Here is a 26,823-nt window from a genome sequence, read left to right as displayed (position 1 = left end):
CCCATGAGCGTGAGTCAGAGTGAAGATTTGATCGTGCTGGTCGAGGGTGCAGTGTTTCGTCCAGGAAATTTAGGGTGGACGACCGGACGTGTAAAGTGGAAGCTGAAACGGCTCTAGAAAAAGAAGTCGCAAATTGAAACGGCCCGCGTGTGAAGGAGATAGCAAAAGAGTAACGAGGGAGACTTGAGGGGAAATGAGGGTGCTCCGTGTGCTTTGGGTCTGGTGATCAAATGAACGGCGTGTGCCTCTCAAGCATTTTTGGCAGCCTACTGCCGGGATATTTTAGCGGCTCGAGCAGCTCATCAAATGCATCCCTCTGGAAACGCAAGAGGAGGTGAAGTGTGGTCTGTCGCGCCTCATTTCCACAATGCCATCATGGAAAAGTGCAAACTATTTTATTTCTAACAAGATTTTTCCCTCCCTTGTTTGTCTAAGTAATTGACTGCATAAATCAAACTTAGATAGGGCAAATATTGTAAGAGCAATTGTCAAAGGCATTTCTTTGATCTATTTTTTGAGGGAGGTATTTTTCACTTACGCAATTCTTTTCTGGTCTACAGATAACAGTGTGGGGAATTGAATGCATGACGAGGCTAAGAAGCTGACTACTGACTGCTACTAAGGTGCTCTAATGTGAAGAAATACAATAGAAGCATACACTTACTACACCAATGCTGACATTTTGCTTTTTCAAACCCAGGTATGACTCCAGGCTTTTGTTTCCAGCTTTGTTGTTCGTTGTGATTTTCTCTTTCCTTTGATTTTTTTTGTCTCTCAGAAGTTTGATGTTCCTTTAATACTGAGCGACTGTAAGTGGCCATTACCTATAAAATGTGTTGTGTTGTGATAAAAGGGGAGTTTAAGATATAGCATCATCAAGAAAATGGCGTGGAAACTGACCTGTGCAAGATCATAGTGCTGGTATTAAGAAACAGAACGTACAAAGAAAATGCACTTTACCCAAAAGACTCAAGCTTGAATTCTTGATAACAACATACAGTAGCTCTCATTGAGAGTAAAACTGTACATCACAACCAAAATATTATCATTGTTAATTTAAAACCTCTCTGACAAGCAATTACAGTATATCTTTATATTATTTTGATAAACTGATACATAACACATTTCCTTTTTTTTTTTTTAAGAGCTCAGTATTGTTCATTCGGTAATGTCATCATCATTGCTCTCTCTTTTAATTTTTTTTATTTTGTATGTGGGTGAGTACGTGAATGTGCGTGTGTGCGTGTGAGTGTGTGTGTATTCGTTAGTTCACCAAAAACCTATTAAAAAATTCCACACCGTTCACCTAAACCGAACACCGCCGTCAGGAGACCCAAGGAAGGACCAAAGAAAAGAAAGGTAAGTGAAATCCAGCACCGACCAGACACCACCCACCGGGCCACCAACCAGAGTCCTTCACCAACCCCAGAAACATCTAAATTCCAACAAATCAGGGAGACCTCAAGAGACCAAAGGAGAGACTGAGGAAAGGAAGGAAGGACAGACGAAGCAGAGTGAGATCCACAGACACCAGCCTTTACCGAATCAATGACTTGAGGAAGAAGCAGATTGTGTCTGAGTTTCGATAGATGCTGGTGTGGTGGATCTGGCATGCATGAAAATCTCCACCAAACAGGGGAGCCGTCAACCTCTGCCAGGACAGAGCAAGCGCAACTCCTCAGGGTCCCCCAGGCTGTGGCAGCGCCAAAGGACGACCCCCGGGTCCCGCCAGGGCCACCGGCCGGAGAGCAAACCCAGGAGCAGGAGCGCCCCCCACCCCAACACGGCCCGCGCCCCCAACCCAACGCAGCAGGACGGGGCACTGCAGGCCCGCCAGGCACCCCACCGGTCCACAGCCCCCGCTATTTTTAAAATGGTCAGCTAATGCTACAAAAATAGTTTCTTACACTTTCTACTCATTGTTAAGGTTTGATTTATGAAGATACCATATTAACGATCCTTGACTCTGAGTGGAAAGTGGAATAAACTATTTTACACACAAAGTTATCTTTATTATCTTGAAGAGAAATTGTCTTATTTTAGTCATATTTTTATCTGCATACTGAGAAAACTACAGTAATAAGCCAATTTATTAGTACTAGCGGCACCTTTTTTTTAAATACCCATCTCTTATTATCAGTTTTTAACAAGCCTTGCAGGCCGTATCAAATGAATGGTGGGCTGCAAATGTCCCCTGGGCCGTAGTTTGGAAACCCCAGATATGGGTGATGTTATGGTTGGTTGGTGTACAAACATTTTGTGCCCTCTCCATCTTTTCCAATCCAATCTCTAGCTTGTCCTGCCTACTTCACTGTGGATTGCTGATTGAAAAAAAAATAATATGATTGAAAGTATGTGAACCACTTCACTGCCAAAACAAATAAACATTTTCCACAAGATTTTGTAACAAAGAGGTGTATGACACAAATTCACGTATGTAGTATTATTTTTTGTTTTAGCATGCACAGATTAATATCAATTTAAATGTTTACATGTCAATTCACAACTAGAACATTGTTTGAGGTGTGTGGGTTCTTATGTACACAGTAAATTCTGTAGAGTAAATTTTACTCTAAACAGAGCCCATTTGGTCCCACTCTAAACAGAGTAAAATGTACACTTCGAAGAGAGTAAAATATTCTGAGTAAGTTTTACTCAAAGTAATTTTAGTGTGTACGAGGAAATTTGCCTACCCCCATGAAAAAAACATTAATAAGTAAATTTTGCGATTTGGACTCAATTTTAAAAGTTTTTACTGTGTACACTTATGCACACGCATGTTCGCTAGTTCTGTGAAGACAGACATAGTTCTTGAGACAGTTTTTTGTCTTGTTTTTTTGTCTTCCTTCTGTGTAATAAGAGCATCAATTTCCTTCCCATTCATTTAGTTCACATCAATACAGGGTTACTGCTGGAGTCAAAATGTGATTGCATATTATTAGTTGTCACACAACGACTATCTAAAATTACCACATCAGTTATTTATTTTCATCATTCATTTATTTGCCCTCACATTCAAACATCACAGTGCAAAATCACCTTTAGCGCAGAATAAACGCTCTGTCTTCTTTCAAAACGAAGATCTTTCTATTTTAGTATGTGAGATAAATTCTTGTGATGTCCTAACTTAATCGCCAAAAGGTGTCTCCTTCATCTTTATGGCTGAAGATACGTTAACTCGTTGCCGAAGGTTTCTCATGTGCATGTGAGACTGCTCTTCTTTCTTTTAATCTTCCAAACCCGGGATTTCCAACTGGTGGGCTACAAGCTAGTTGTCAGCTATGGGCAGCAAGTCAAGAATAATCCTTTAATGTAGTTAAGTATAGGAAGTAAAAGTATTCCGAATGAAGTGAGTGGTTAGAATTTTTATAATGTTTGCATTTATTTAAATTTTCTTGGTATTTATTTAGTTAACTTCAAACTCTAAGAGAGTGTCCACGAGGTGCATTCTAAGTGCCAATGACCAATGTGTCCTGCAATGGACTACGTGGAATACAACAATGTATATGATATAGTTTGCATTGCTTTTGAAAGAAAGAAAGAGAAAAGTTATTTTTCGGAGGCTCATACTCAGCGGTTTACTTTGCGCGGCTATGAATACAGTATATGGCTGCTATATTTATTGAGACCTCAAGTTATTGGGTGCAAAGAGTAGATGTTCTTATAGTGACTCAATCCAGTGCAAAGTGGCACACAGCAATGCTCATTTGAAAATGTTTTTCCTACTTAAACGTATTCCTCACAATATATTTACTCAATTGTCTGGCAGTTGATGTGCCAAATACAAGTTTGCCGATCATTGGCGAGATCAGAAGTGCATCACGAAGGTGGTGCTTGCATTCCAATTAAATTAGTTCTCAGAAATAACATGGTTCTTCTTCGATACACAAGCCGAGTCATGATTTGTCACAGTTCGGAAGAAGCAGTCTTGTATTCATTTTATTCACCTTATTTACAGCTCAGCACACAGAAAACACAATATCCATCTATCTTTGTGTATGTAATATAATCCAAACAACTCTATCTATGGACTCATTTTTCAGGGTGCCCCAAGGGTTCAGGCTGAGGCGGGTAAACCAGAGGTTTCGGAACTGACAAACTTATTCCTAAAACTCAACCTCTGAAAAAATACTTAGGCATACTTGAAACTTAAAGTATTGTGTTGTGATCATTACAATTTGTTGGCAATTTACTGCATTCCTTAAAAATGTGTTGTACTACCAGATATTTTTGAATGGCATTTATTTGGCCACTGGATATTTGTGACTTTTATTCAGTTAAAATGTGAATTTTATAAATAAATTGAGAAAAGATCAGATAAAATTGCAAGTTATGCAATTTAAAATAAATATTATCTATCAGGACATATGACAGGAATATAAAATTGTGTCCATATTACACAGCTCTATGGTGCACCTATATAAAGACTTCCGTATTATCTAAATGTCATTTTCATGACTTACTCCTCCTGGTGTCCTTATCACATCTGTACAGGCAGGACTGTTCTTCCACTTTGTGCCCCGCTGTTCAGGCATTACGTCAGTGAACAATTTCTTCTGATTTAATTGTGCACTTATATTTTTTACGAGTAACTAACACAGTTATGTGAAATGTACTTGAGCAAAAGTATATTTTATTAAAGTAATGTGTTACAGTAAAATTTTAAGTTAGCAGAAATATAAATTATATAGTACAGTTATTTAATTAGTCGAAGTTTTTGTACTCTGTTACATCTGTGTAGATTTGTGATGGTAATCGATAAAGATTGCATTGACGCAACTGGACTCTGGTTTGTTGAAGCTATTTCACCATTAACCCAAAAGGCTTCTTCAGTTCTGAATTTATAAGTGAGGAGTCTCCCTATTTATGCTTCTGGTGAGCGTGCCCCCTGGGGGGTGGTCCCAATAGGGTGTTGTTGATCGGTATGGCTGTTAAACGACCATCCAGCATACCAAGCAATCGCTCACAAGCCTGGTGGCTCATTGTTGGCCACTCTCTCGTGAAATGAGACCATCTGTATGGAGGAGATGCCAGGCCCTTGTTATAAGTAGATGACAACATCTTCTCCTCTATTTAGAGACACCTGAATTCATGCTATTCTTTAGTTTGTGCTTATATAGGCTTTTATTCTCTTCAATTTTGATATAGAATTATTAGTGATTGATAATTGTATCCCGTTTATAATAATAGTTCTGAATTAATAGCCCTTTTAACATTATTATGCATAAAATGTTTACAAATACTGCGATTGTCTGGCAACCAGTTCAGGGTGTACCCTGCCTACTGCCAGCTGGGATAGGCTCCAGCGCCCCCCACAACCCTTGTGAGGACAAGCGGTTAAGAAAATGGATGGATGGATGTTTACAAATGACATTTAAGTGGTTTTGAAAGCTATTTTGAACGATGCATTTACTTAGAAAAAGGAAGTGTCCCAAGGTGAGGTGAATTAAAAACCCTGTCCTCAACATCATTTAAACAGAATTCTTTGCGACCCCACAAGTCAAAACGGCATTTTGATTAATAATGTTTTTTTTTTGTGGGATATATGTTAGGCATCAAAATCCACCCATTTTCATCCATATCAGAAGGCAGCCATTTTGTCACTTGCTGTCGAGTGAAAATGACATCACAGTTTCTCCGGTCTCAGGTAACAACTGTAACGAATATTGCCCGTCGCCCTCAATTTTTCCATTTTATGTGCCTTTTTAAACATTTCCCCCTAGGGAATGTGTGTGCGTGTCTTAACTCTGTGCTTTCAGTTCAAAAGGACTCTTTGAGTTTCCCTCCAGCAGGGACTGGACTTCGTCTTATAACCCCCAGGAAACGCATACCACAGCTCCGACAGACCTGAAATCCTGTCTGATAAGCAGTTCCCAGATCACCTATTATGGTCTGATCTATCCACAGGAATTAGCCATGTGTTTTTTGGAAACAATGCCCCTGGGAAGTTATATGGTACAACAGTGCCCTCCAGCGGTCACTATCGGTTATCCTCAAGAATCCTGCCGCTCCTAATTAATCTGAAGTCTACATAATTCGGGGCATACACAAACTCTATGTACTTGACTGACATCAAATAACTCCTGTTGTTTATCTTTGTACACAACCTGCATGTCTATCTCAAATGAATGATGTGTATAATTTCTGTAGCCACCTAAATTTAGCTAATTAGTAAGCTTAGCGGATTCAATTACTTTATGATCGCGGTAATGTTTGAAATGTGTTCAGAATGATAAATGAAGCATCTGGCTTGTCAATTCTGATCCAAAAATGATCAAACACTATCCCAAAAGCTTGGTCTCAGTCGACCAAGTCTGCTTCATGCGCACGGAAGGGGCGGGGCTACGGCCCAACCCCTCCTCGTGACACAGCTTTTAAAACCAGCGCGCGAAGGAACTTCTCTCTCTTTTCCTGGAACTCTTTTCCTGAACTCTCTTCCCCATGAACTGCTCAAGGGCTCTCTTTTCCTGGAACTCTCTTCCCCTCTCTTTCGCCCTCTTTCTCTCGTTCCTGCAACTCCTCCACCCTCTCTCCACCTCACGTCTGGCCCCATGAACTTTTCCTGATCATCACGAGAAACATGGTCGCTGAGGGTGACCACGCGGCTTCTTCCTTTGAGCCCTGGACTTGAGTCACAACGCGCGTACCAAAGCACGCATCAAGCAAGGACTCGCAAACACACTGCGCATCCTCAAAACGCGCGTGTCTGTTCCAGCCGTGAGTCCGAGGCGTCTCTCAGCACTCACACAAGGACCAGCCGCGGCCTCCACGCCGCGCGTGCACCTCGCCACCAACCACCAGACCTAGTGCAGCATTCCAACATTCAACCAAGGATCGACACTCAAGTCTCTCTCTCTCCCGTGCGACTGAACCAGTCCGTGAGTTGCGCCTGCATTGCAATCTGACCATATACTACTGGTGCAACGCTTTTATTCAAACATAAAATAATTGACAGGTCAAACGTTTCCATCTTTACCCCCATCTACCTTTTTCATCGACCTTTTTTTTTTAATCTTAGTTAGTTAAGTTGAAAGTTTTCTTTTTATCTTTGATTTGCATTTTTATTCCGTTTTATTAATAGGTTAGGCTGTGACTGATATATGTGTGTTTACTAAATAAATTTGTTGTCTAGAAATTCAATTTCTGCCGAATCATTTGTGTTTACTGAGTGGATTAGTAATTATTTTATGAAAGCAAATAACTCCATGATTAACTAAAGTAGCAACTTCAGATTATGAATACTTGATAATAGGATTTTTATCGTTTATTTTGCTCCTACATACAAGCAAAGTCAACGTGGTGCCCCAGAGGTTGCTGAGGAAATTACAACTCCCCTCAGTACCGTCTAAATTTCTCATTAAGCCATTACGGCAACCCAAATAATCGCTACACAACCAATCACAGCTCAGCTTCAGAAAACAGGTGAGCTGTGATTGGTCAAGTAGGATTTCTCATTATTTGCCACAACTATAAAAGCAAATTCAAGAAAACATCTATAACAGAAAATGTTTCTTAGGACACAAATGTGCAGCATACTTAATCGGTCAAAGTTTTCTTTTGGCAATGTTCTAGCTACCGTGTGTGTGTGTGTGTGTGTGTGTGTGTGTGTGTATTGGTAAATGGTACTTAATTTTCTATAGCACTTTTCAACCTTACAAGGCCCTCAAAGCGCTTTACATTCCACTATTCATGATGCAGCATTAGCAGCAACTGGGGGTTCAGTATCTTGTTCAAGGATACTTGGATGTGGCCACAATGGCATGGGATGGAACCCACAACCTCTGGGTTGTAAAGACGACCATCCTACCAAAGAGCCACGACACCCCCTGTTGGATAATTATATATATATATATATATATATATATATATAATATAATTTTGGCTTTTTTGTTTGAAATAGAAATTATGCCACCTAGTGGCCAGGTGCGTTTAAAACAGCACCCTTTATAGTGTGCACGCAGTCTCATGAACTAACCAGTTGATTGAACCAGGTGCGTTGATTAGTAGTGTGGAAACTTTATCAACCGCGCCTACAGGCTGCTTTGTTTGATTTTGATTTAGTGGCTACTGTTTATTTTGATTATAATATTTGGGATTGTTTGATGACCTTGTGCACGCTTGCATACACAACACACATACGCAATCAACACAATTACAAGACAGTGGCCGGAGACTGAAGTCATCTGAAAAAGGTAAGTCAAACTAATCTTTTATGTCTATGGGAGCGCGTTGGCATATTATCCTCTCAAAAAATAAAATGTGGATCTTGTTGGCCTTAATTAATTGTTGGGTTGTTGGAAAGGAAATTAAGGCTACAACAAAAGTTGACAAAGTTTCATCTAAACTTTGGAGTTTATTGGATTAGAAGGTGGAATTGAAGTGCTGTATTGCCGCATGGTTGTATGCGAATGCTGTATGTTTGTTGTTGTCAGACACTTGGAATTGTGAATGAATAGTGGCTCTCAACGGATTGGCCGTTTGTGATTGTTGACTGTGGAATTAATGCATTTACTCTTGTCTGTTGCCTGAAACAAGCAATTGTTCATTGCAATGTTGTGGTGTTGTGGCCTTGAAATGTGTATGCAAGTTTTTGTATGTTGTTAATGCTGTGCTGGGTCTGTTCTGCTGAAGCTTTGTGTATTGGAATACATTTGCTTGCAAATCAAAACAAAAATGTATTTTAACGGGCAAAGAGCCAAATCAAAGAGGAAGCCACCAAAGCACCTGAGCAACCTCAAATCAATAACAAAAATGGAAATGAAACGCCATTGGAAGAGGAAACATTGGGTGCTACTGGTGGGAGACCCAATAGGAAGACGAAACCCACAGAAAAGGCACGCCTAACTCAAATTTAGAAACTCTTCTAGCAAAGAAAAACAAGAATGAGAGACTTAAAGACAAGAAATACGATGGAAAAACTCAACGACTAACTATGAAAATGAAACAAAGATGAAGGAAAACATTGCAGTGTTAAATGCCTTGGAAGATATTTTACAGCTGCAGGAGTCTATGGTCTTCTTCCTGAAGAGGAGAAAGATTATCATGGACAGCACTGCCACCTTTTCTTGCTTGCTTTAAAAGACTTTAAAGAAAGTGCTAGAAAATGGCTGGATAAGGCCGCCTCCTTTTCGCAAATGCCAAAAGGTGGCGCCGCTGAGTGCACATCTTGGTGACAATAGTAGCCAAATGTAACTTTCTAGTAGAAGTTCTTCAAGCTCATCATTGAGATGAACAGCTTGGGCTAAAAAAATTAATAAAATGCAGCACTAATGGTATGTGCTGCCAATTTAAAGAAAAAGCAGGAGTTGGAAAAACAAGAAAGAGACCTGAAATATGAACTTGAAATTAGACAAGTTGCTGTCAAGGCTCAACAAGAGGCGCTTGAAATACAAACTTATATTGGAGCTGAAGCTGCATTGATAAAAACTTTATCAGCATATGAAGAGGAACAAGATGGTGGTTTAAATAAAAGAGGATTAGAACAATAAAGATGACACTGGGGATTATAGCGAGGAGGAGAATGATGGTGATGAAGATGACTATGACAATACTGATGATGAAGATGGACAAAGTGATGCTGATCGTCATATGAAGCATACAGCCACAAAGAAGTTAATAAAGAGGGAAACTGGGAAACGTGATGCCCCCATTGGTGGAAGCAGACAGGTGCAGCACAGCTCCACCAAGAAGCAATGTACAAGCAAACAATCTTCTAAATCGATCAAGCAAGTTTCTCAGTCTCATGCTGCATCAGAAAACGTTTTGGCAAAAATCATGAAACACCAGAACAAGATAACTGAAATATTAACACAAGAACAAAGGCACACGCTGCTTCCGGATAGGGAAGTACCTATTTTTAGGGGAGAGCCGTTAACATATTTATCATTCATCAGAGTCTTTGAACACACAATAGAAGAAAAGACAAACAACTATAGAGACTGTTTGCTCTTTCTTGAACAATATACTGAAGGACACGCCAAAGAGCTTGTAAGAAGTTGCCAATAGACAGACCATAAGAAAGGTTACCATGAAGCCAAGAGACTACTCAAAGAGAACTTTAGAAACAAACTTTTGATCGCATCTGCATGCATTGAGAAAGTGTACATATGGACTGCCATCAAAAATGAGGGAAAAAAAAGGCACTGCATGCATTTGCAGTTGTACTCCGTGGATGCCTGAACACACTGAAAAATATTAATTTTTTAGAAGAAATGAACACTCCATCACAAATGAAGCAAGTCATCATGAAAATACCATACAGGTTAAGGGAAAAGTGGCGAGCGTAAGCCTATGACTTATGAACGCAAAAAGAAAAGAACAAAGTTTCCTGAACTTGTTGCATTCATAGAGAATCATGCTAGGATGGCAATGGACCCATTTTACGGCGACATACAAGACACCATTCCTAAAAGAAATCAAAAGGGAAATAAACCTTTTAGTGGAAAGATTAGCCACCTTGAGCACAAGAAGAGCAATTTTGCTAAAGGGGCTACGCCTGAGGTCAAGCTGGAACAAAAGCATGAAAACAGTTTTGAATCAGACAACGGGAAAATTGTTACTAAAATACCCTGTGTGTTTTGTGCAGAAGAACATTTAGATGAATCATGTAAAATGAATAAAAGTCCTTACAAGGAGAAGATTGAATACTTAAAAAGCAAAGGAATATGCTTTGGGATAATGACAGCTGTGTGACACAAACTGTTGAGGATGTCTCAGTCAATAGGATTTCAGTCATTGATCTTGGTGAAATGCTAATTCAACAGTACAAGCAGGATTTTCCTGAAAACACATATGACGAGGCAAAAGAGATGTCTGTTGAAGACAAAAGATTAATGAAGCTCACGTCTGACTGTTGTAAAAAAGAATGGACATTATCAACTTGCATTTCCATTTAAGCAAAAGGAACCAAGAATGCCAAACAACCGTAATATGGCAGATTAGAAGAGCAATCTCGTTAAAAGGAAAATTTCACAACAATCCAGCATTCCATAATGAATATAAAACATTTTTAGAAGATATGATACAAAAAGGACATGCTGAGCTTGTGCCACAAACAGAAGTTGAAGGAAAAACTGGAAAGGTGTGGTACATGCCACATCATGGCGTTTGCCACCCCAGGAAAGGCACATTGCGTGTAGTCTTTGATTGTTCAGCTTAATTTCAGGGGACTTCACTTAATGACAATTTAATTCAAGGACCAAACCTTACAAACACTTTGCTTGTAGTACTACTGAGATTCAGACAGGAACCAATCCCCTTCATGGCTGATGTGGAAGGGATGTTCTACCAGGTCCAAGTCGCACCGCACCGTCAGATCGGAACTACCTCCGTTTCCTAAGGTGGCCTGGTGGTGACTTGACCAAGCCCCTAGTTGAGTACAGGATGACCATGCACTTGTTTGGTGGAACGTCCTCGTCCAGCTATGCTTTAATAAAATCAGCACAAGACATTCAGCATTCATTTTCAACAGAGGCTGTCTACACCGTCCGGAACAATTTTTACGTGGATGATATGAATGTTCACACAGACAAAGAAGCAGTACTTCTCTATGAAGAGTTGAAGGAACTATGTGAAAGAGGAGGATTCAACTTAACCAAATGGATAAGTAACAGCAGGACTATGCTCAATTCCTGAGGCTGACAGAGCCAAGGAAGTGAAAACCCTGGACTTGGAAAAAACAAAGCCATCCTATGGAAAGAGCACGTTGAATTGAGTGGTGCATACAAGAAGATGTGTTTAGATTCAAAGTCTGTCTAAAACCCAAGCCAGCAACTAGACGGGGTATCCTCTCTACTGTGAGCTCGGTCTATGACCCACTTGGATTTCTCTTGCCATTTGTATTCACAACTAAACGCATATTACAAGAACTGTGCAAGCTGTGAATGGGACGAGGACATTCCAGAAGCCATTTAAAAAACCATGGCAAAGTTGGTTGACGAGCCTGAAGCTGTTGGAAAACTTAAGCGTCAATCGCCGCATCAAGCCGGTGCATTCTGGACCTATTGAGTCTGCACAGATACACCTCTTTTGTGATGCAAGTGAGGTAGGCTATGGCGTTGCAGCGTACCTTCGTTTTTTAAATGAATGTGGTGATGTCCATGTTGCCTTTGTGTTTGGAAAAGCAAGAGTGGCACCCCGCAAAGCAAAAACTATACCAAGGATGGAGTTCACTGCAGCAGTTCTTGCAGTACAGATTGACAAGATGCTAATGAGTGAATTGTCAATACCTCTTAAAGAATTAACGTTTTGGACTGACAGTACTTCAGTAATCAAGTACATCAGGAATGAGAACCTGAGGTTTAAGACCTTTGTGGCCAATAGCGTTGGTGTCATTAGAGAAGCAACACATGTTTTCCAATGGAGATATGTCAGCACGAAACTTAATCCAGCTGACTATGCCTACCGAGGTCTCCATGCTAAAGCATTTTTGAAGTCAACCACTTGGTGCAATGGACCAGATTTCTTGAAAGAACCAGAAACGGAATGGCAGAAACTTCACCATGAACTTACTTCATCCACGCACAACGAAATTGATGACCCTGAAACAAAGTCACAAATGAAAACTATTACTGTAAACACTTGCACTGTAGAAGAACCAACAAATAGACTGATACATAATTTTTCAGATGTAAGAAAATTAAAAAGAGCAACTGCAGGTTTTCTGCGCCTAAAAAACACTGTTCCAATTAAGTGCATTGCCCGTCGCCCTCAATTTTTCCATTTTATGTGCCTTTTTAAACATTTCCCCCTGGGGAATGTGTGTGCGTGTCTTAATCCTGTGTTTTCAGTTAAAAAATTAAATTAATTTCCCTCCAGCAAGGGCTGGATTTCGTTTTTGCAACCCACAGGAAACGCATACCTCAGCGCTTACAAACCTGAAAGCCTGTTTAGAAAGCAAACTAGCGATAAGACTGCTTATCAGTCCCCAGACCATCTTTTATGGTCTGGTCTATCCACAGGAATAAGCCATGTGTTGTTGGAAACAACGCCCCTTGGAAGTTACACGGTACAACAGTGCCCTCCAGTGGTCACTATCGGTTATCCTTAAGAATCCTGCCGCTCCTAATTCATCTGAAGTCTACATAATTCGGGACATACACAGACTCTATGTACTTGACTGATATCAAATGACTTCTGTTATTTATCTTTGTACACAACCTGTATGTCTATCTCAAATGAATGATGTGTGTAATTTCTGTAGCCACCTAAGTTTAGCTAATTAGTAAGCTTAGCAGATTCCATAACTTTATGATTGCGTAATGTTTGAAATGTGTTTGGAATGATAAATGAAGCATCTGGCTTGTCAATTCTGATAAAAAATTATCAAATGCTATCCCAAAAACTTGGTCTTAGTGGACCAAGTTTGCTTCACGCGCACGGAAGAGGCCGGACTACTGCCCGACCCCCTGAGACACAGTTTAAAAGCCAGCGCGTGAAGGAACTCCCTCTCACAATGGCTGTTAGGCACCGAGCCGCTGCGCGCCAGCGACCTTTTTCTGCTCCAGCGTACGTCCGAGACGCCCCGCAGCGCCCTAACCAACTGACTGCGCAAGAAAAATCATCTCCGAATGCACTACATGCTGACAACTTCATGCTACTGCAAGCGAACAAAAGATGACCGAGTAACGCCCGATCTACCACTGTTTTCATGCATAGGGGTTGATAACTTCAGGCCAATAGAAGTAAAACGAGGGAGGACCACCGTGAAACGCTATAGCGTTATTTTCACCTGCCTTACCAGCAGGGCAGTGCATCTTGAAATGGTACAGTCAATGGACACTGATTCTTGTATTAATGCATTCAGACGATTTATCAGTAGAAGAGGCCAAGTATCTGAAATAAGATACGACAACGTAACAAATTTCATTACAACAGATAGAGAATTGAAGGAGGCATTAAAGGAATGGAACCTCAACAAAATTGAACAAACTCTTCAGCAGAAGAATGTAAAGTGGACTTTTAATCCTCCATATGGAGCCGATTTTGGTGGAATATGGGAGAAATTAGTTTGTCTCGTTAAGACAACGCTGCTCTCTGTAACAAAACGGCAAACTCTCGACGATGAAGGCCTTGCAACAGTAATGTGTGAAATGGAAGCAATTCTGAACAGTCGCCCATTGATAACAGTTTCAGAGAATCCGAATGATCTGGAATCCCTTAGTCATAATCACTTACTCCATCTTAAAGTCAAGCCTATTCTGCTTCCAGGCATGTTCCACCCGCATGACTTGTATGCCAGACGTCGTTGGCGGCAAGTCCAGTACATTTCAGACTTATTTTGGACAAGATTGGTGAAAGAGTATCTCCCGCTTCTGGAAGAAGGGCAGCGATGGAATCACACCAGAAGAAATTTCATAAAAGGTGACATCGTATTTATCGTGGACTCAAACGCACCTCGTGGATCCTGGGTCAAGGCAAGAGTACTGGAGACACACCCTGGATCTTAAAGGGTTGGTGCGCAGCATACTTCTGAAGACCAAAACTAATACATTGGAGAGACAAATAACGAAGTTATGTTTGCTCGTTCCTGCCTCAAAGGCATTAGCCTGGAGGAATGTTTGGTTTTGAATTAAAAGCTTTGGAATCTTGGCTCCAAAAGATAATTATCTATTGTTACAGTTGTACGCGCAACAATAGGGGTTTGTTGGAGCCAATATTTGTTAAATATAATTTTGGCTTTTTTGTTTGAAATGGAAATTATGTCACCTAGTGGCCAGGTGTGTTTAAAACAACACCCTTTATCGCAGAGGTGGGCAATCTCGGTCCTCGAGGGCCAGAGTCCTGCAGAGGTTTTGGAGGTTTCTCACCAACACAAGCTGATTCCAATCAACAGGATCATTATCAGGCTTGTGCAGAGCTTGCTGATGAGCTGATCATATATCAGCTGTGTTGGAGAAGGGCAACTTGCAAAACCTGCAGGACTCCAGCCCTCGATGCCCACCTCTGCTTTTTAGTGTACACTTGGCCTCATGAACAAGCCAGTTGATTGAACCAGGTGCGTTGATTAGTAGTGTGGAAACTTTGTCCACCGCGCCTACAGGTGGCTTTGTGTGATTTTTGATTTAGTGGCTACAGTTTATTTTGATAGTAGTATTTCTGATTTTTTTTTTATCACCTTGAGCACACATACACGTCTGAACAAAGAAAATCCAGTCAAGGAAAGACAGTGGCCGGAGACTGAAGTCATCTGAAATAAGTAAGTCAAACAGATCTTTTATGTCTATGGGAGCGCGTTGGCATAATATTCTCTCAAAAACTAGAATGTGGATCTTGTTGGCCTTAATTAATTGTTGGATTGTTGGAAAGGAAATTAAGGCTACAACACCCCCTGTGTCTGTTTGTGTGCATGTGGTTACCAAATTTTTTTTCAAACCACCTTGCATACTTGCACTTATTTACAATACTTTGCCACTCATCTTTCCCTTTGTCTTCTTACAGATAAGTGTACGCATATTGACATCTGCAACATTTTCAAGTTGTCCTTTACTTTTTAAGTTAGCATGAGCAGAACAACAGCTGAAAGAAAAGGGATGATTGAAAGCAACGTCCTCATAGATTAATAAGTAATATGAGATAAGGAGGAATCTTGCAGATTACCACTTAAATCACATGCTTGCATTCCCTTTGATGGAATCAGCATTACTCTGTAGTTGGATAGAATATGCTGAAAAGCAGTGGGGTGTCGGCAGAATATGGATTGACAAAGATCAACCAGAAGGAAGCTGTGACTGAAAGAAGGGAGAATGCATGGATGCGTAATGACGCAGAGGGTGGATTGGAAGACAGACTAAATTGCACCTCCATGTCAAATGTCTTTGTGATTGACAAGCTATGATCGTTGATTGTGACTCAATCGCTATCTTTTCCTGTTAATTAGCCTCGGTGTGGCTTATAAGGGATTTAAATAGCTCATATTATGAAATCCACCGACAGATGGGAGAGAATAGGGTAATAGGGTATCAGAGAAGGGGGCATAGTGTGATTTGCGTTGTGAGGTATTGTGTTTAGTGATGGACAGGTGGACAAACTGATTTATAGTAGTCAACTGTCCAAGTCATACTGATGAACTGATTTATAGAATCACTTGTTATTGTCCTCAGCCATAGAGGATAACGGTTATAATTATTCTCGCTCTTTCGCTCTCTCTCTCACACACACTCACACACACTAGCCACATTAGGCATCAAAATAAAGTTGCGCCTATTTTTACACCAAGCAGATGGGTGCCAGTCTATGAACTTAATGGCCAAAAAGTGTGTTTACCTTGTCGTAACATTGGAAATCACTTGGCTGCTCAGTATAATATGATCAATTCAATTACAGGGAGTCCTCAAGTTACGGCGGGGTTCCATTCCTACGCTGGCGCTGTAACCCAAATTTCGACTTTAAGTCGGATTTTCCTCGTTAAAGTCGATATTTACACCAAAATACTTAAAATACTGTACCAAAATGTACAGTTATTTTAAAAAACATATTTGCGCGACCTGGAGGAGCCGGAACAATTTTTTTGGTTTCCATACGGACATTCATTGCTGACCGCAGAGCGGAGTTATAAACACGGAAATGTGACGCGCCTGATGGTGAGCCGACCTGCTGAAGGACGTAACAACAACACAACTTTACATAACTTTGAAATGGTGCGATTACTGTGGGAAATGAACGAAAAAGGAGGGGCTACGGACGAGGCACGGGAGCCGTAAAGTCAAAATGACGTAGCGTACAACGTAACTCAATGATTCCCTGTAATTAAATGCTAATTGCATAGACAAGTTTTACCAAGCCCATTGTAATGTAACGTGATAACATAGAAATGAAAGTATAATGGTTAATGATTTGGGAAAACAAACAAAGTTTGCCAACAAACAGCACATCAACAATGTACTGAAAAAAAAATGTTGTTACTATTTTACGTATCAACCGGTCATGTTGAGTAAACATATGCCGCATGTAGGAATTAAGTTACATCAAAATAAAACATTTGAATTTCAGCTTGCATATGTAATAATAATGCATCCGATTTATACAGCGCTTTTCAGGATACTCAAAGACGCTTCACAATTCTTATAGTATTCATGCACTAGTGGTAATAAACTACACATATAACCACAGCTGCCCTGGAGCAGACTGATGTATCTTCCTACAGCCCCTCTGACCACCACCAAACATTTGCACCATCCATACACCAGTGTGTGAAGTGTCTTGCCCAAGGACACAATAACACATGACTTATGAGCGGGAATCGAACAGCAGACCCTCCACTTATACTGGACGACCAGCTCTACCACCTGAGCCGCAGCCACCACAATGTTGTTTCTTGTATAGCTGCATGATGTGGTTAGGATGACTATCTCGCAGGCTGCCGACAAAACTCTTGACACTGGTTGTACAGGGACCAAAAAAAAAACTATTATAGGCAGTGTTCTACCAAGACTTGAGGGGAAAACCCCCCAAAGAAAACTGCAAAGAAATAGAAATAACCCTGAAATATGTCAAGGGTGAGGAATGCCCGCCAAGCATATCTGCACTGTTTCAGCTGCCTTTTTCTCTGCCTCTTTGTTCTTGTAATTGTTCTTCTCAGAGACAATTTTCACTGGCTTTGTTATGAAGATGCAGAATAGCCGACCATTTTTTCTTGGGTGTTATAATACAGAGATGAAGGTCAAAGAGCACATGTGATTGTCTCTCGGTTACTCGTTCTGAATGTACTCACGACATTGCTCGCCCTCGTCATCCCCAAGTGGACAGTCTGTTCTGAAGTCGCATAATTTGTCCAGTGTGATTGTAGGTCCTTCGTGACAGTGGTAGTGGCCCTCAAGTGTGATGATAGGGCCCGCTGAGGACGCTGGAAGACATGCAAGACAAATACTTATTAATAATTACTGTTTTGATGATAAATCTTACTGATGATAATAAACTAAAATGTTCTCACAGTGCAGTACAAATTAATGCATGTTCGGTGGAGTATGTAGCTAGCACGTCTGCCGAAAAAGCAATAGGTTATTTGGTCAAGTCAAGCTTTTGCCTGCTAATCTTTCCATTAACATGCTTTTTTCCAGAGGGGATATTTGAAGATTCTTAATTCATCCTGTGAATGAATGGTGAGCAGTTAAAGGTAACTACCAACTACTTATCAGACCAACTGGCTATGATCTGTGGTGTTCTCCAGGGGTTAATCCAAAAGAATCCTATGCTCCAAGTACTTTTGCGTCATCTTGCTCGGATATGTTCATAGACTTAAATATGAATGTACTGTTCATAAGTATATCCGTAGATATATGATAGGAAATTAAATTTGAAATCTGAAGAGGACCCTCATCTACGAAAGACAAAAAAACAAAACAACAGGTGTCGATGGCCTAGTCATCAAGATTACAGCCAACACCAGAAATATTGGCGATAGCTTCCCCTGGTGGTCAGAGCTACACACAAGTCTCCATACATGCATTTGCAAATTGCCACACGAATTGTGACTCCTGTTCGGCAGGACTGGAGCAAAAGTCACATGTAAGAATACAGCCAATCAAGCAGTCCGGTGTTTACAGAATATATATATATATATATATATATATATATATATATATATATATATATATACACACACACACACACACACTCTGAATATGCGCTGCATGCATTTGGGGCGGGTCGCACGGAGACTTGCTTTGGAAAGAGCATCGAGTTCATTTTTCATCTTCAAATTTCACATTTTATAGCTTATTTGATTGTAATTTCATCGCACTTAAAAGAGCATAAAATGAACATTTGTGGTGATATTCTGCGACTCGAGGCAGACGGTTGATTCGTGATGCATCAGAGTGGTGTTTCACAGACGTGATGACATCGAGGAGTGATCAAAACGTTTCTCATTATGAATGAAATTTACAATACATTAATAGATTGGCCTTCATATATATATATATATATATATATATATATATATATATATATATATATATACACATACAAATACTTTACCATACAATACATCCTAAATACGATTGTATTATGCTCTGGAAATATAATGTTTTCCTTTCCCCATAAGATTTACAATACATGTCAACACAAAAACACAAATCAGCTGCTCGGGTAAACATAACTTATAAACAGCAGAAAATCTACAATTATGTTGAAGAAGTGCATCAGTCAGTGACACAGTCTGATTTATGTATGTCTTGGTGCAACGCGTATGTGACATCCTAAGGCTGCCTTGTACCTAAATAACTTGCCCAGGTCTTCATAAGCATCTGGCTTTCAGTACAGTATTCATCAGAAAAGAAGAAAAAAACTCCCGACCCAGATACATTGCTGTAGCAAGACACACATACATGTACATGCACTGGTTTGATATCATAATTTTGAACAACCCAGTTGTACCTCGGTGACATTTGCATATTTATGCAAATCAGAGTAGTGGTATTTCTGATATTCTCAGACTCAGGACACAACCCCAATCCTCAGAGGCTGATCACAGAAAAGAAAACAAAGGGAAAAGGAAAAAAGAGAGAGAGAAATTCTGCTGATGATTATCTTGTCTGTTGATAAGAAATTATTTGTATCATAAGCAACTGGTTGGCTTGCTAAAGAATGGCTTTGATCTGTTATATGAACATTTGTTTTCTATGAAAGCCAAAGAGAGAGTTGAAAGTCTAAGAACAGCCGCTTCTAGTTTGCTGAGGGATAATCCTGTGCCACTTGTTGCTTCCGAGATAAATAGACTGGCAGTAAAATCGTTCAATGGGAAAGGCTACGTTTTGATGGTTGGTTGGTTGGTTGATAAATTACAAGAGATTTAAAAAAAAAAATTGAGATTTGCATGGTGCAATAAGGAAGTGATTCGAATACTGTAGTCAGGGGATGACAAGTGTATGTAAATTTAAACTTTTTTCTTTCTTTTTTTTTACATTGGTGAACAGTGAAGGCATTGTGGAACAGTGATTAGTATTTCTATCTCACAGCAACATAGTACCCTACTTTATCTACAATGATTGAAATTACACATTCAATGAAAGAAAAGGTTTGCCCTTCATTGAATGCCATCTTAGTTAAACTCGATGGGTCATTGATCATAAATAATCACAACCCATTCTACCAACATTATGAAGTGTCAAGAGTACAAAAATGAAATTTTTCCAATAACTTGACTGAGGTTTATTTATTTTTTTAAAGGCGTGTCTGATTTCCAAACTTGATGGTAGTGTGAAAAGTAAACCCAAGTGAAATATTTACTACAAAATCCTGATGATGGGAAAACAATATGCCCTGGTGGAAATGTCACACATGCAAACATACACAAGATAAGAGAGCAATGAGTGACCTAAAGACATGAGGCTGGCTAAAGAGCAACTCGTGAGGAAACACCATCTCACAGTGCCGTCTGCACCAGGACCAGATCAGGCCGCAGCTGCAGGCCAACAACATTTAGTGCCCAGTACAGCACGCCCAGCGAACCGAGACCCATGAGGCAGGGCTAACCACAGCTCCCGGAGCAGATGGCTCCCTCTGAGCAAACACGGAAAACTGTAGGCGATTGTATTTTTAAAATATATTTAACAATAAAAAACATGTAACCATAATATAAAATAACTAATTGAACAAAAATAACAGCCTATAATTGTAAATAGAAAAAAGACCAAAAATATACTATAATTAAGAAATATAAACAAATAAATATTAGGTCAAAGCCAAATTAAAAAGGTGGGTCTTGAGCCTGGATTTAAAAACAAGAACAATATCTGCAGTGTGAGGCTGTTCTAAAAATGGGGGCCGTGACACTGAAATGGTAACTCGCTGTTCTGACTTTTGGGTTTAACTATAAGGCCGGAGCCAGAGTACCTCAGAGCTTGCGAGAGTTCATAGGGTAATCAAAGAGATAAGAATGCCCAAAGCCATTAAGATATTTAAAAACCAGTAAAAGAACCTTCAAATCGATCTTGAAACACACGGGAAGCCAATGTAGTAATTTTAAAATCGATGTAATGTGCTCGCGCCTTCTGGTCTTTCTCAGGACACGCACTACTGAGTTCTGTAATTATTCTAAGCTTGAATTTTATTTTTAATTTTTTTTGTGGGGAAGACTAAGAAGCAGGGCTCTCCAGAAAGTGTTATTTGTGCCTTTTGGAGAGTTCCTGTGTTTGTGACTTGACTTAATTTTTGGACTTGGGAAAAGGAATTACTGTTAGTATGTAGTATTACATTTCTAATACTATGAATAAGAAATATATGTAGTGACATCAATACTGTGATAAAACCAAACCGTGAGCTTTGAATATCGTTATAGCAGGTTTGCCTGATGAAAACATAATTTCGGCCCGCGACAGGATGGTTAGAAATTTGCATCTGCAAATATTTTATTCTGATTTATTTAAGTTTTGTACATCACAACTTCATTGATATTATCATTTGTATTGTTTTGCCCATAACTTACAACTGTGCTACTACGGCTACTACTTATGGAGTGAAAAAGTCTGTATGGTAGTAGGTGAATGTATAGACAAGAAAATCGGGTTGTATCTGCTTTGCTACATGGCGACCCCAAGCTTTACAATAAAATATTTACAGTACTGTATATACTTTGTTATGGTAAGTTTTTATCGTCAATCAGCAAACTGTGTGAGCCATACAGAGGATCGAAATTTCAGGGCTCAAAAACCTGACACAAAACAATGACAAGATTATCATAACAAACAAAATCTTCTCCATTCATACATACTTGTTGTTGTTTGAAGTGGTTATAGATGAAAGAGGAGAGCTTTGAAGTCTCCTTTCAACAGTGGATCAGAGACGTCACCCCCACAAGTGTGTATGATATCACCCACATTTGCTACAGGCAAAGTTTGAAAGTAAACAAGCAACTGTAGTGTCCACTAGCAAGTATCATACATACAAGTACATAGAGGAATGGTTTGGACACTTCACAGATCAGTACAAACTCCCATGCCAACTTTACATCATCCGCCAATGAGTCCTCTTCTTTTGGCAGCGAATCAAGTCGGCTGTGTTTATGCCCACAATGGCGCAAAACACACATTTTTAACAGCGGCACGTTGCGTGTCTCTGCCTGAATGACAAAAATTGATTCGCTTCTGTGTTCATATAAAGTTCATATTGCGATTGAAATTGACAAATAAATGCGGAATTAATGATTTTTTTTTTTTTTTGAACAATGCATAGCTTTCCTAATCTGGAAAATGAGAGAGATCCGTAAGTTTGTGGTTTAGTTTTAACTAGCGTTCATTTGTGATTTGATTAGTACATTAGTTTCTTTCTTTTGTGATTCCAAGATGTGAATTCCATACAAATCCATTTGGAATATATTTTATACTTCAAATGAAAAGTTGACTTGCAAAGCCTCTGGATCCGTATGATCTGGAAGTGCATGCGTTTTTTTAATTCAGTATTAAATAAATACAGTAAAAGTAATTGAATCAGAGTACTGTGCTCATTACTGAATACATATTTGGAGCTGTTACTGCTGTTTAAGCGTTGCCGAGCAACAAAAGTGGCACTTGTGAAAAATGTGAAAAGTTTGTTGATTTCTCGGTAACTGTTGCAATTTCTACATAGAAATTTGTTTTGCTTTTACTTAGTTCACGACAGAGAATAAAGCGAGCTCTGGTCCCCGACGCTCACTCATGGACTTTATGTACATTCCGATATAAGTCGTGCACTCACTCAACAAATCAAGATGTTGGTGGGTGGACAACAACAGAGGAAAAAACAAATCTTGACTTTTTAAAATACTATTTGATAGGTGCGGGACATCAAATTTTGTGTATCATATTTTATTTTCCACAAGAGGACAAATGCTTCATAACTTCCCTGTACATGCTCCAAAAAATCTTAAACTTCACATGTATGTTAATAGACGTGGCCTGACAATATTTTAACATATAGCGCTACCTAGTGGTGACAAGAAATCTTATCGTTTACATTTCATTATACTGTGCAGAGCATGTTGAAAATGAAAATTTGTCAGAAAAGCCTCTACACGTTGATCATGCTTTTTACGGATACGTAATGAAGTGACTTTTTGACAGATGGTGTGATGGTGACGCAAATTCTGATGATTCGTTGTGACAACAAATGCTGGTGTAACTTAACCCAGAAAATTCTATTTTGACAAAATTCCTCACATTTGATGGGAGTCCAGTCTTGAAGACATCTACAAACTTATTTTGCATCGAAGTGGTATCACCAGATTTTTAAATGTGAGATTTCACAAAATGCCCTTGCCGTGACAACACATTGTTTGCCAAGAAACATGTCAGGCCTGGCAATCTGTGTTTTAGAGGGTTTTCGGTGACTTAAAAAAAAAAAAGGCCCAGTAGCGCCCCCTACAACTATTTAATAAAGCAACCCCAGTTCTGGGCAAGGAAAAACTCAAAATACTATTTCAGGGACAACGAAGAAACCTCACATGAAGGTGTAAAAACTCTTAACTTTGCATGCACAAAAATTCCATATCATCACCCTGTTAAAATAATTGCCTACGTCATATTTTATTTTATTTTATTTTTTGCAAAAATTATTATTTTTGCCTAAATCAACTCCCCATGATAGAAATGGTTCCAATTTTTTTTGTGCTTCCTGAAAAAATTACTATTTCAAGAAGGCGTCGATATGTTGGACATATATTGTGACCTTTACCCCAAAAATCAAATTCCAGTGTACCAGCACCCCCATGTGCCAGTACCCCAACTTGCTAGTATCAAAAGCTGCAAGGACACTTTATAGCTGTAGTTTTGGCTGGGGTTTTTGTATGTGCTGTTTCAATACAATTGTATTTTCCACTGCTGATTTGTTGGTTGCTCTCCATCTCAGTGTGGTTCTTAGTTAAACTGCAAGACAGTTGTAGTACTGCATGTTCTTGTTTTTTTTTCCCCAATTCTGATCTCCATATGACTCTCACCTCTGTCTTCACCCTCCCAATAATAGGAGGCACCTGTGCTTCTAGCTGTGAGCCAAAAGCGGCACCCCCTGTCTTTTTCATTGCTCTCACCCTGGTCTGCTCAAAGTTTCTTTGCAATAAGAAGTTTTTCCTTGCCTCCGTCGCAGAGTGCTTGCTCATGTGGGGTTCAGTTTTAATAAGTGAGAAGCGTGCTCCCATAAGACAAATTTTGTTAAGATTTGGATCCATCCATCCATCCATCCTCTGAAGCATTTATCCTTACTAGGTTGTGGGCGTGCTGAGTACAGCAAACTGAACAAAAACTGAACTTAAGTCGAGGGGAAGGAATGTAGGCACAAGGTAGCTGAAAAAAACACAATAAACATGAAGAGCAGTGACACATCACAGTTCACTACAAAGACATTGTGGTAAATCAACACGTTTGGTGGTGGTTGCTTATAACGTAACATTAAAGTCGTCTATAATAAAAATAACTTTAAACCGACCGCAAACTAATGCTGGCTAACTTACTAGCCACTTGTGGATATATATACAGTAATTGTCTGTGTGAAGTTGAATTTGTGCCAACTGAGATAACAATATATTAGTCGGACAACTATGGTTTCATTTGGATTGTAAGTTTAGTTAAAGCAGAACAGAAGTATAGGCTAAAACAAACTAACTAAAAATTAAAACAATTTATATAGATAAAATAAAATTGAATATGCCACACATAATTTAAAAAAATATAAAGGGTAAAATTATTGCGCTGACTAAAACTAGACTAAAATTTTGACAGTTTGTGTTGAGCACTAGACAAATAAAAATATATATTCTTGAACTAAAATAAAGACTGAAATCATTTACTTACAGTTAACTAAAAAATTACTAAATAAACAGAATAAATAAACACTTGTTAAATAAAAAGTAACAAGTGCAATTGAAACTGGACTAAAACTGAAATTTAAAGTTGGCTAATAAATGTAAAGAATTACTATTCTATTTTTGTACCATGCTGAGATCCAAGCACTGTTGCTAGCAATGTTCCAAAGAATAAAGTCACATGTGCTCTTATTCACACCTTGTATTGTTATCTTCATGTTTGCTGTATGATGGCAGTACATTTTTAGAAAGTACATTTAACATAAATGACCCCCCCCCCCAACTTCTAAATCAAAAGAAAACACATTTGCCTGAATAAATGACTTAAGTAATGCAAGAGCAACTACGTAGGATCCATCTTTTACAAGTGAAATGCACTGAACAGTAAAAACAGCAATGTGCAGTGACATTTGTTGGCAAAAATAGACATAGCCAGCCCAGGACAAGGCAAATGTACCATTTCAAATAAATGAGGTGATGTTTGTTTATGACCATAAGGGTTTATGGCTCTGGATGCAGTCTTGCAATGGACATTCATTCAAGGCATGCATTATGCATTCATTGGGCTTCTTTTCAGTTCAGTGCAGACACGATAGTTCATCACTAAAAGTAAAAAAAAAAAAAGGGGGGGGGGCTATCCCCAAACCTTAGGGCAAGGCATGTAAATCCATCTATTTCTATTAGCTCAGTGACAGTTGGATAAGCACCCAAAAGTGGCTGTGTCACTCAGCTTTGAGCTTCCAGAGAAGGTAAATTTGGCTGCTGGAATTCTGACCCACCACAGTCCTTAAATCACACTTGTCAGATTGTGAGAAGAATCAGGTCAGTCGGGGATGAATTGTTAGCGGGAGTTTGAGTGTTTTGTTATCCATGTGCTCATGGGGTGGTTTGGCATTGGGAGGTGAATGATGTGACATGGGAAGACCCGGAGAGGTGACTTGAGGGCACACAAGCTTCTGCTAAGGTACAGCTAGATATACAGTACAACAACAAATAGGCCTTTTTCAAACTGGAGGCAAATATGATTTGTATTGGGAAGCTCTACTGGCTGCAATGTCATTTTGCAGGTAGCCTAACTGCAAAATGGCGCCGCATGACTGAGCACACTTTTCCTTTATGTGAATATGCAAACAAATTCAGCTACCGGTATTTACTATACATTGTTGAATATAATACTAAATGACTACACACAAAATTTTGTTATCAATTTGACACACTCAAAGTCATCTTCAGCATTAAGTGAGACTTAGTGCTGCAAAGCAGTGACGTGCAGTGAGCTCTAGGTTTGGGTAGGCTGGTAGTCTCAAATTGAGACGCACACACCAATTACAAATCTGTGTGTCGGCAGGCGAGTGTACACCGTTTCCTAGGGAGACCATATTTTAATTTCCCAAAAAAGAGGACACTCAGCCCGACCTCGAGATACTCGATACTCAGATACAAGATGCCATACATTCAGGCCTGAGAAGGCGGGACCAGCGGTTTTGCATTTTGTACCCAATTTTGTAAACCCTGCTCTTGCTAATAGTAATTCCAGCACAAGGAAGTTTGTGTGATTGCAGTTCATTATTTGAGCTCTTAAAAAATAGAAAATGTGTCTTGTACCTTGCCTTATCTCCTTATTTAGGCTTTATGTTTGATTGTGATCTCGTAAATTATTGTAATTTTTAATCATATACAACATAACTATTGACGTTGGTTGCTTATTTGAATGTTTAATCAATTTTAGATTGATACATTAATATATATGAAATATACATATTTATTAAAACACTGTAAACTAAAGTGGGCTGGTCTGAGCCATGAAATTCCAGGACTGAAAATTAGTCTTACATTTTTTGCTCCGCAATCTTATTTATTTATTTTTATTCTTTTACTTCGAGCAGAGTTCGTACCCATCACCTCTTGTCCGGCAGTTCAACACTTGCCACTCAGCTAAAGTTCTCGGCCACCGTCACAGCTAGTGTGCGGTCTGCCAGGCATGGTAAACGTTGCAGTGCACTCGGCCTTTGCCGCACAACGAAAAATGGACCATTTCAAACCCGCCCGGACGT

General features: G+C 39.4%; 1 protein-coding gene and 1 long non-coding RNA gene across 4 annotated transcripts in view; one reads left to right on the top strand and one right to left on the bottom strand.

Moving 5' to 3' along the window:
* The window catches only part of alk (ALK receptor tyrosine kinase), a 365,934-nt gene that overhangs the window by 74,364 nt on the left and 264,747 nt on the right, over positions 1 to 26,823 (bottom strand). For all 3 annotated transcript variants that reach the window (XM_086094285.1, XM_086094286.1, XM_086094287.1), the window contains one exon: positions 17,711 to 17,842. In XM_086094285.1, the coding sequence (XP_085950411.1) occupies positions 17,711 to 17,842 (132 nt within the window). The remainder of the gene's footprint in view (positions 1 to 17,710; positions 17,843 to 26,823) is intronic.
* Positions 48 to 1,845, top strand: LOC147163183 (uncharacterized). The gene is made up of 3 exons (XR_015097025.1): positions 48 to 334; positions 561 to 623; positions 701 to 1,845. It is a non-coding gene; the product is annotated as an uncharacterized LOC147163183 (long non-coding RNA).

The sequence above is a fragment of the Leptonotus elevatus genome, chromosome 14 (assembly GCF_054856555.1).
Source record: "Leptonotus elevatus isolate MCC_2025b chromosome 14, RoL_Lele_1.0, whole genome shotgun sequence".
NCBI classification, from domain to species: Eukaryota; Metazoa; Chordata; class Actinopteri; order Syngnathiformes; family Syngnathidae; genus Leptonotus; species Leptonotus elevatus.
The sequence above is the reverse complement of the archived record's forward strand: the minus strand, read 5'-3'. Positions and strand labels throughout refer to the sequence as shown.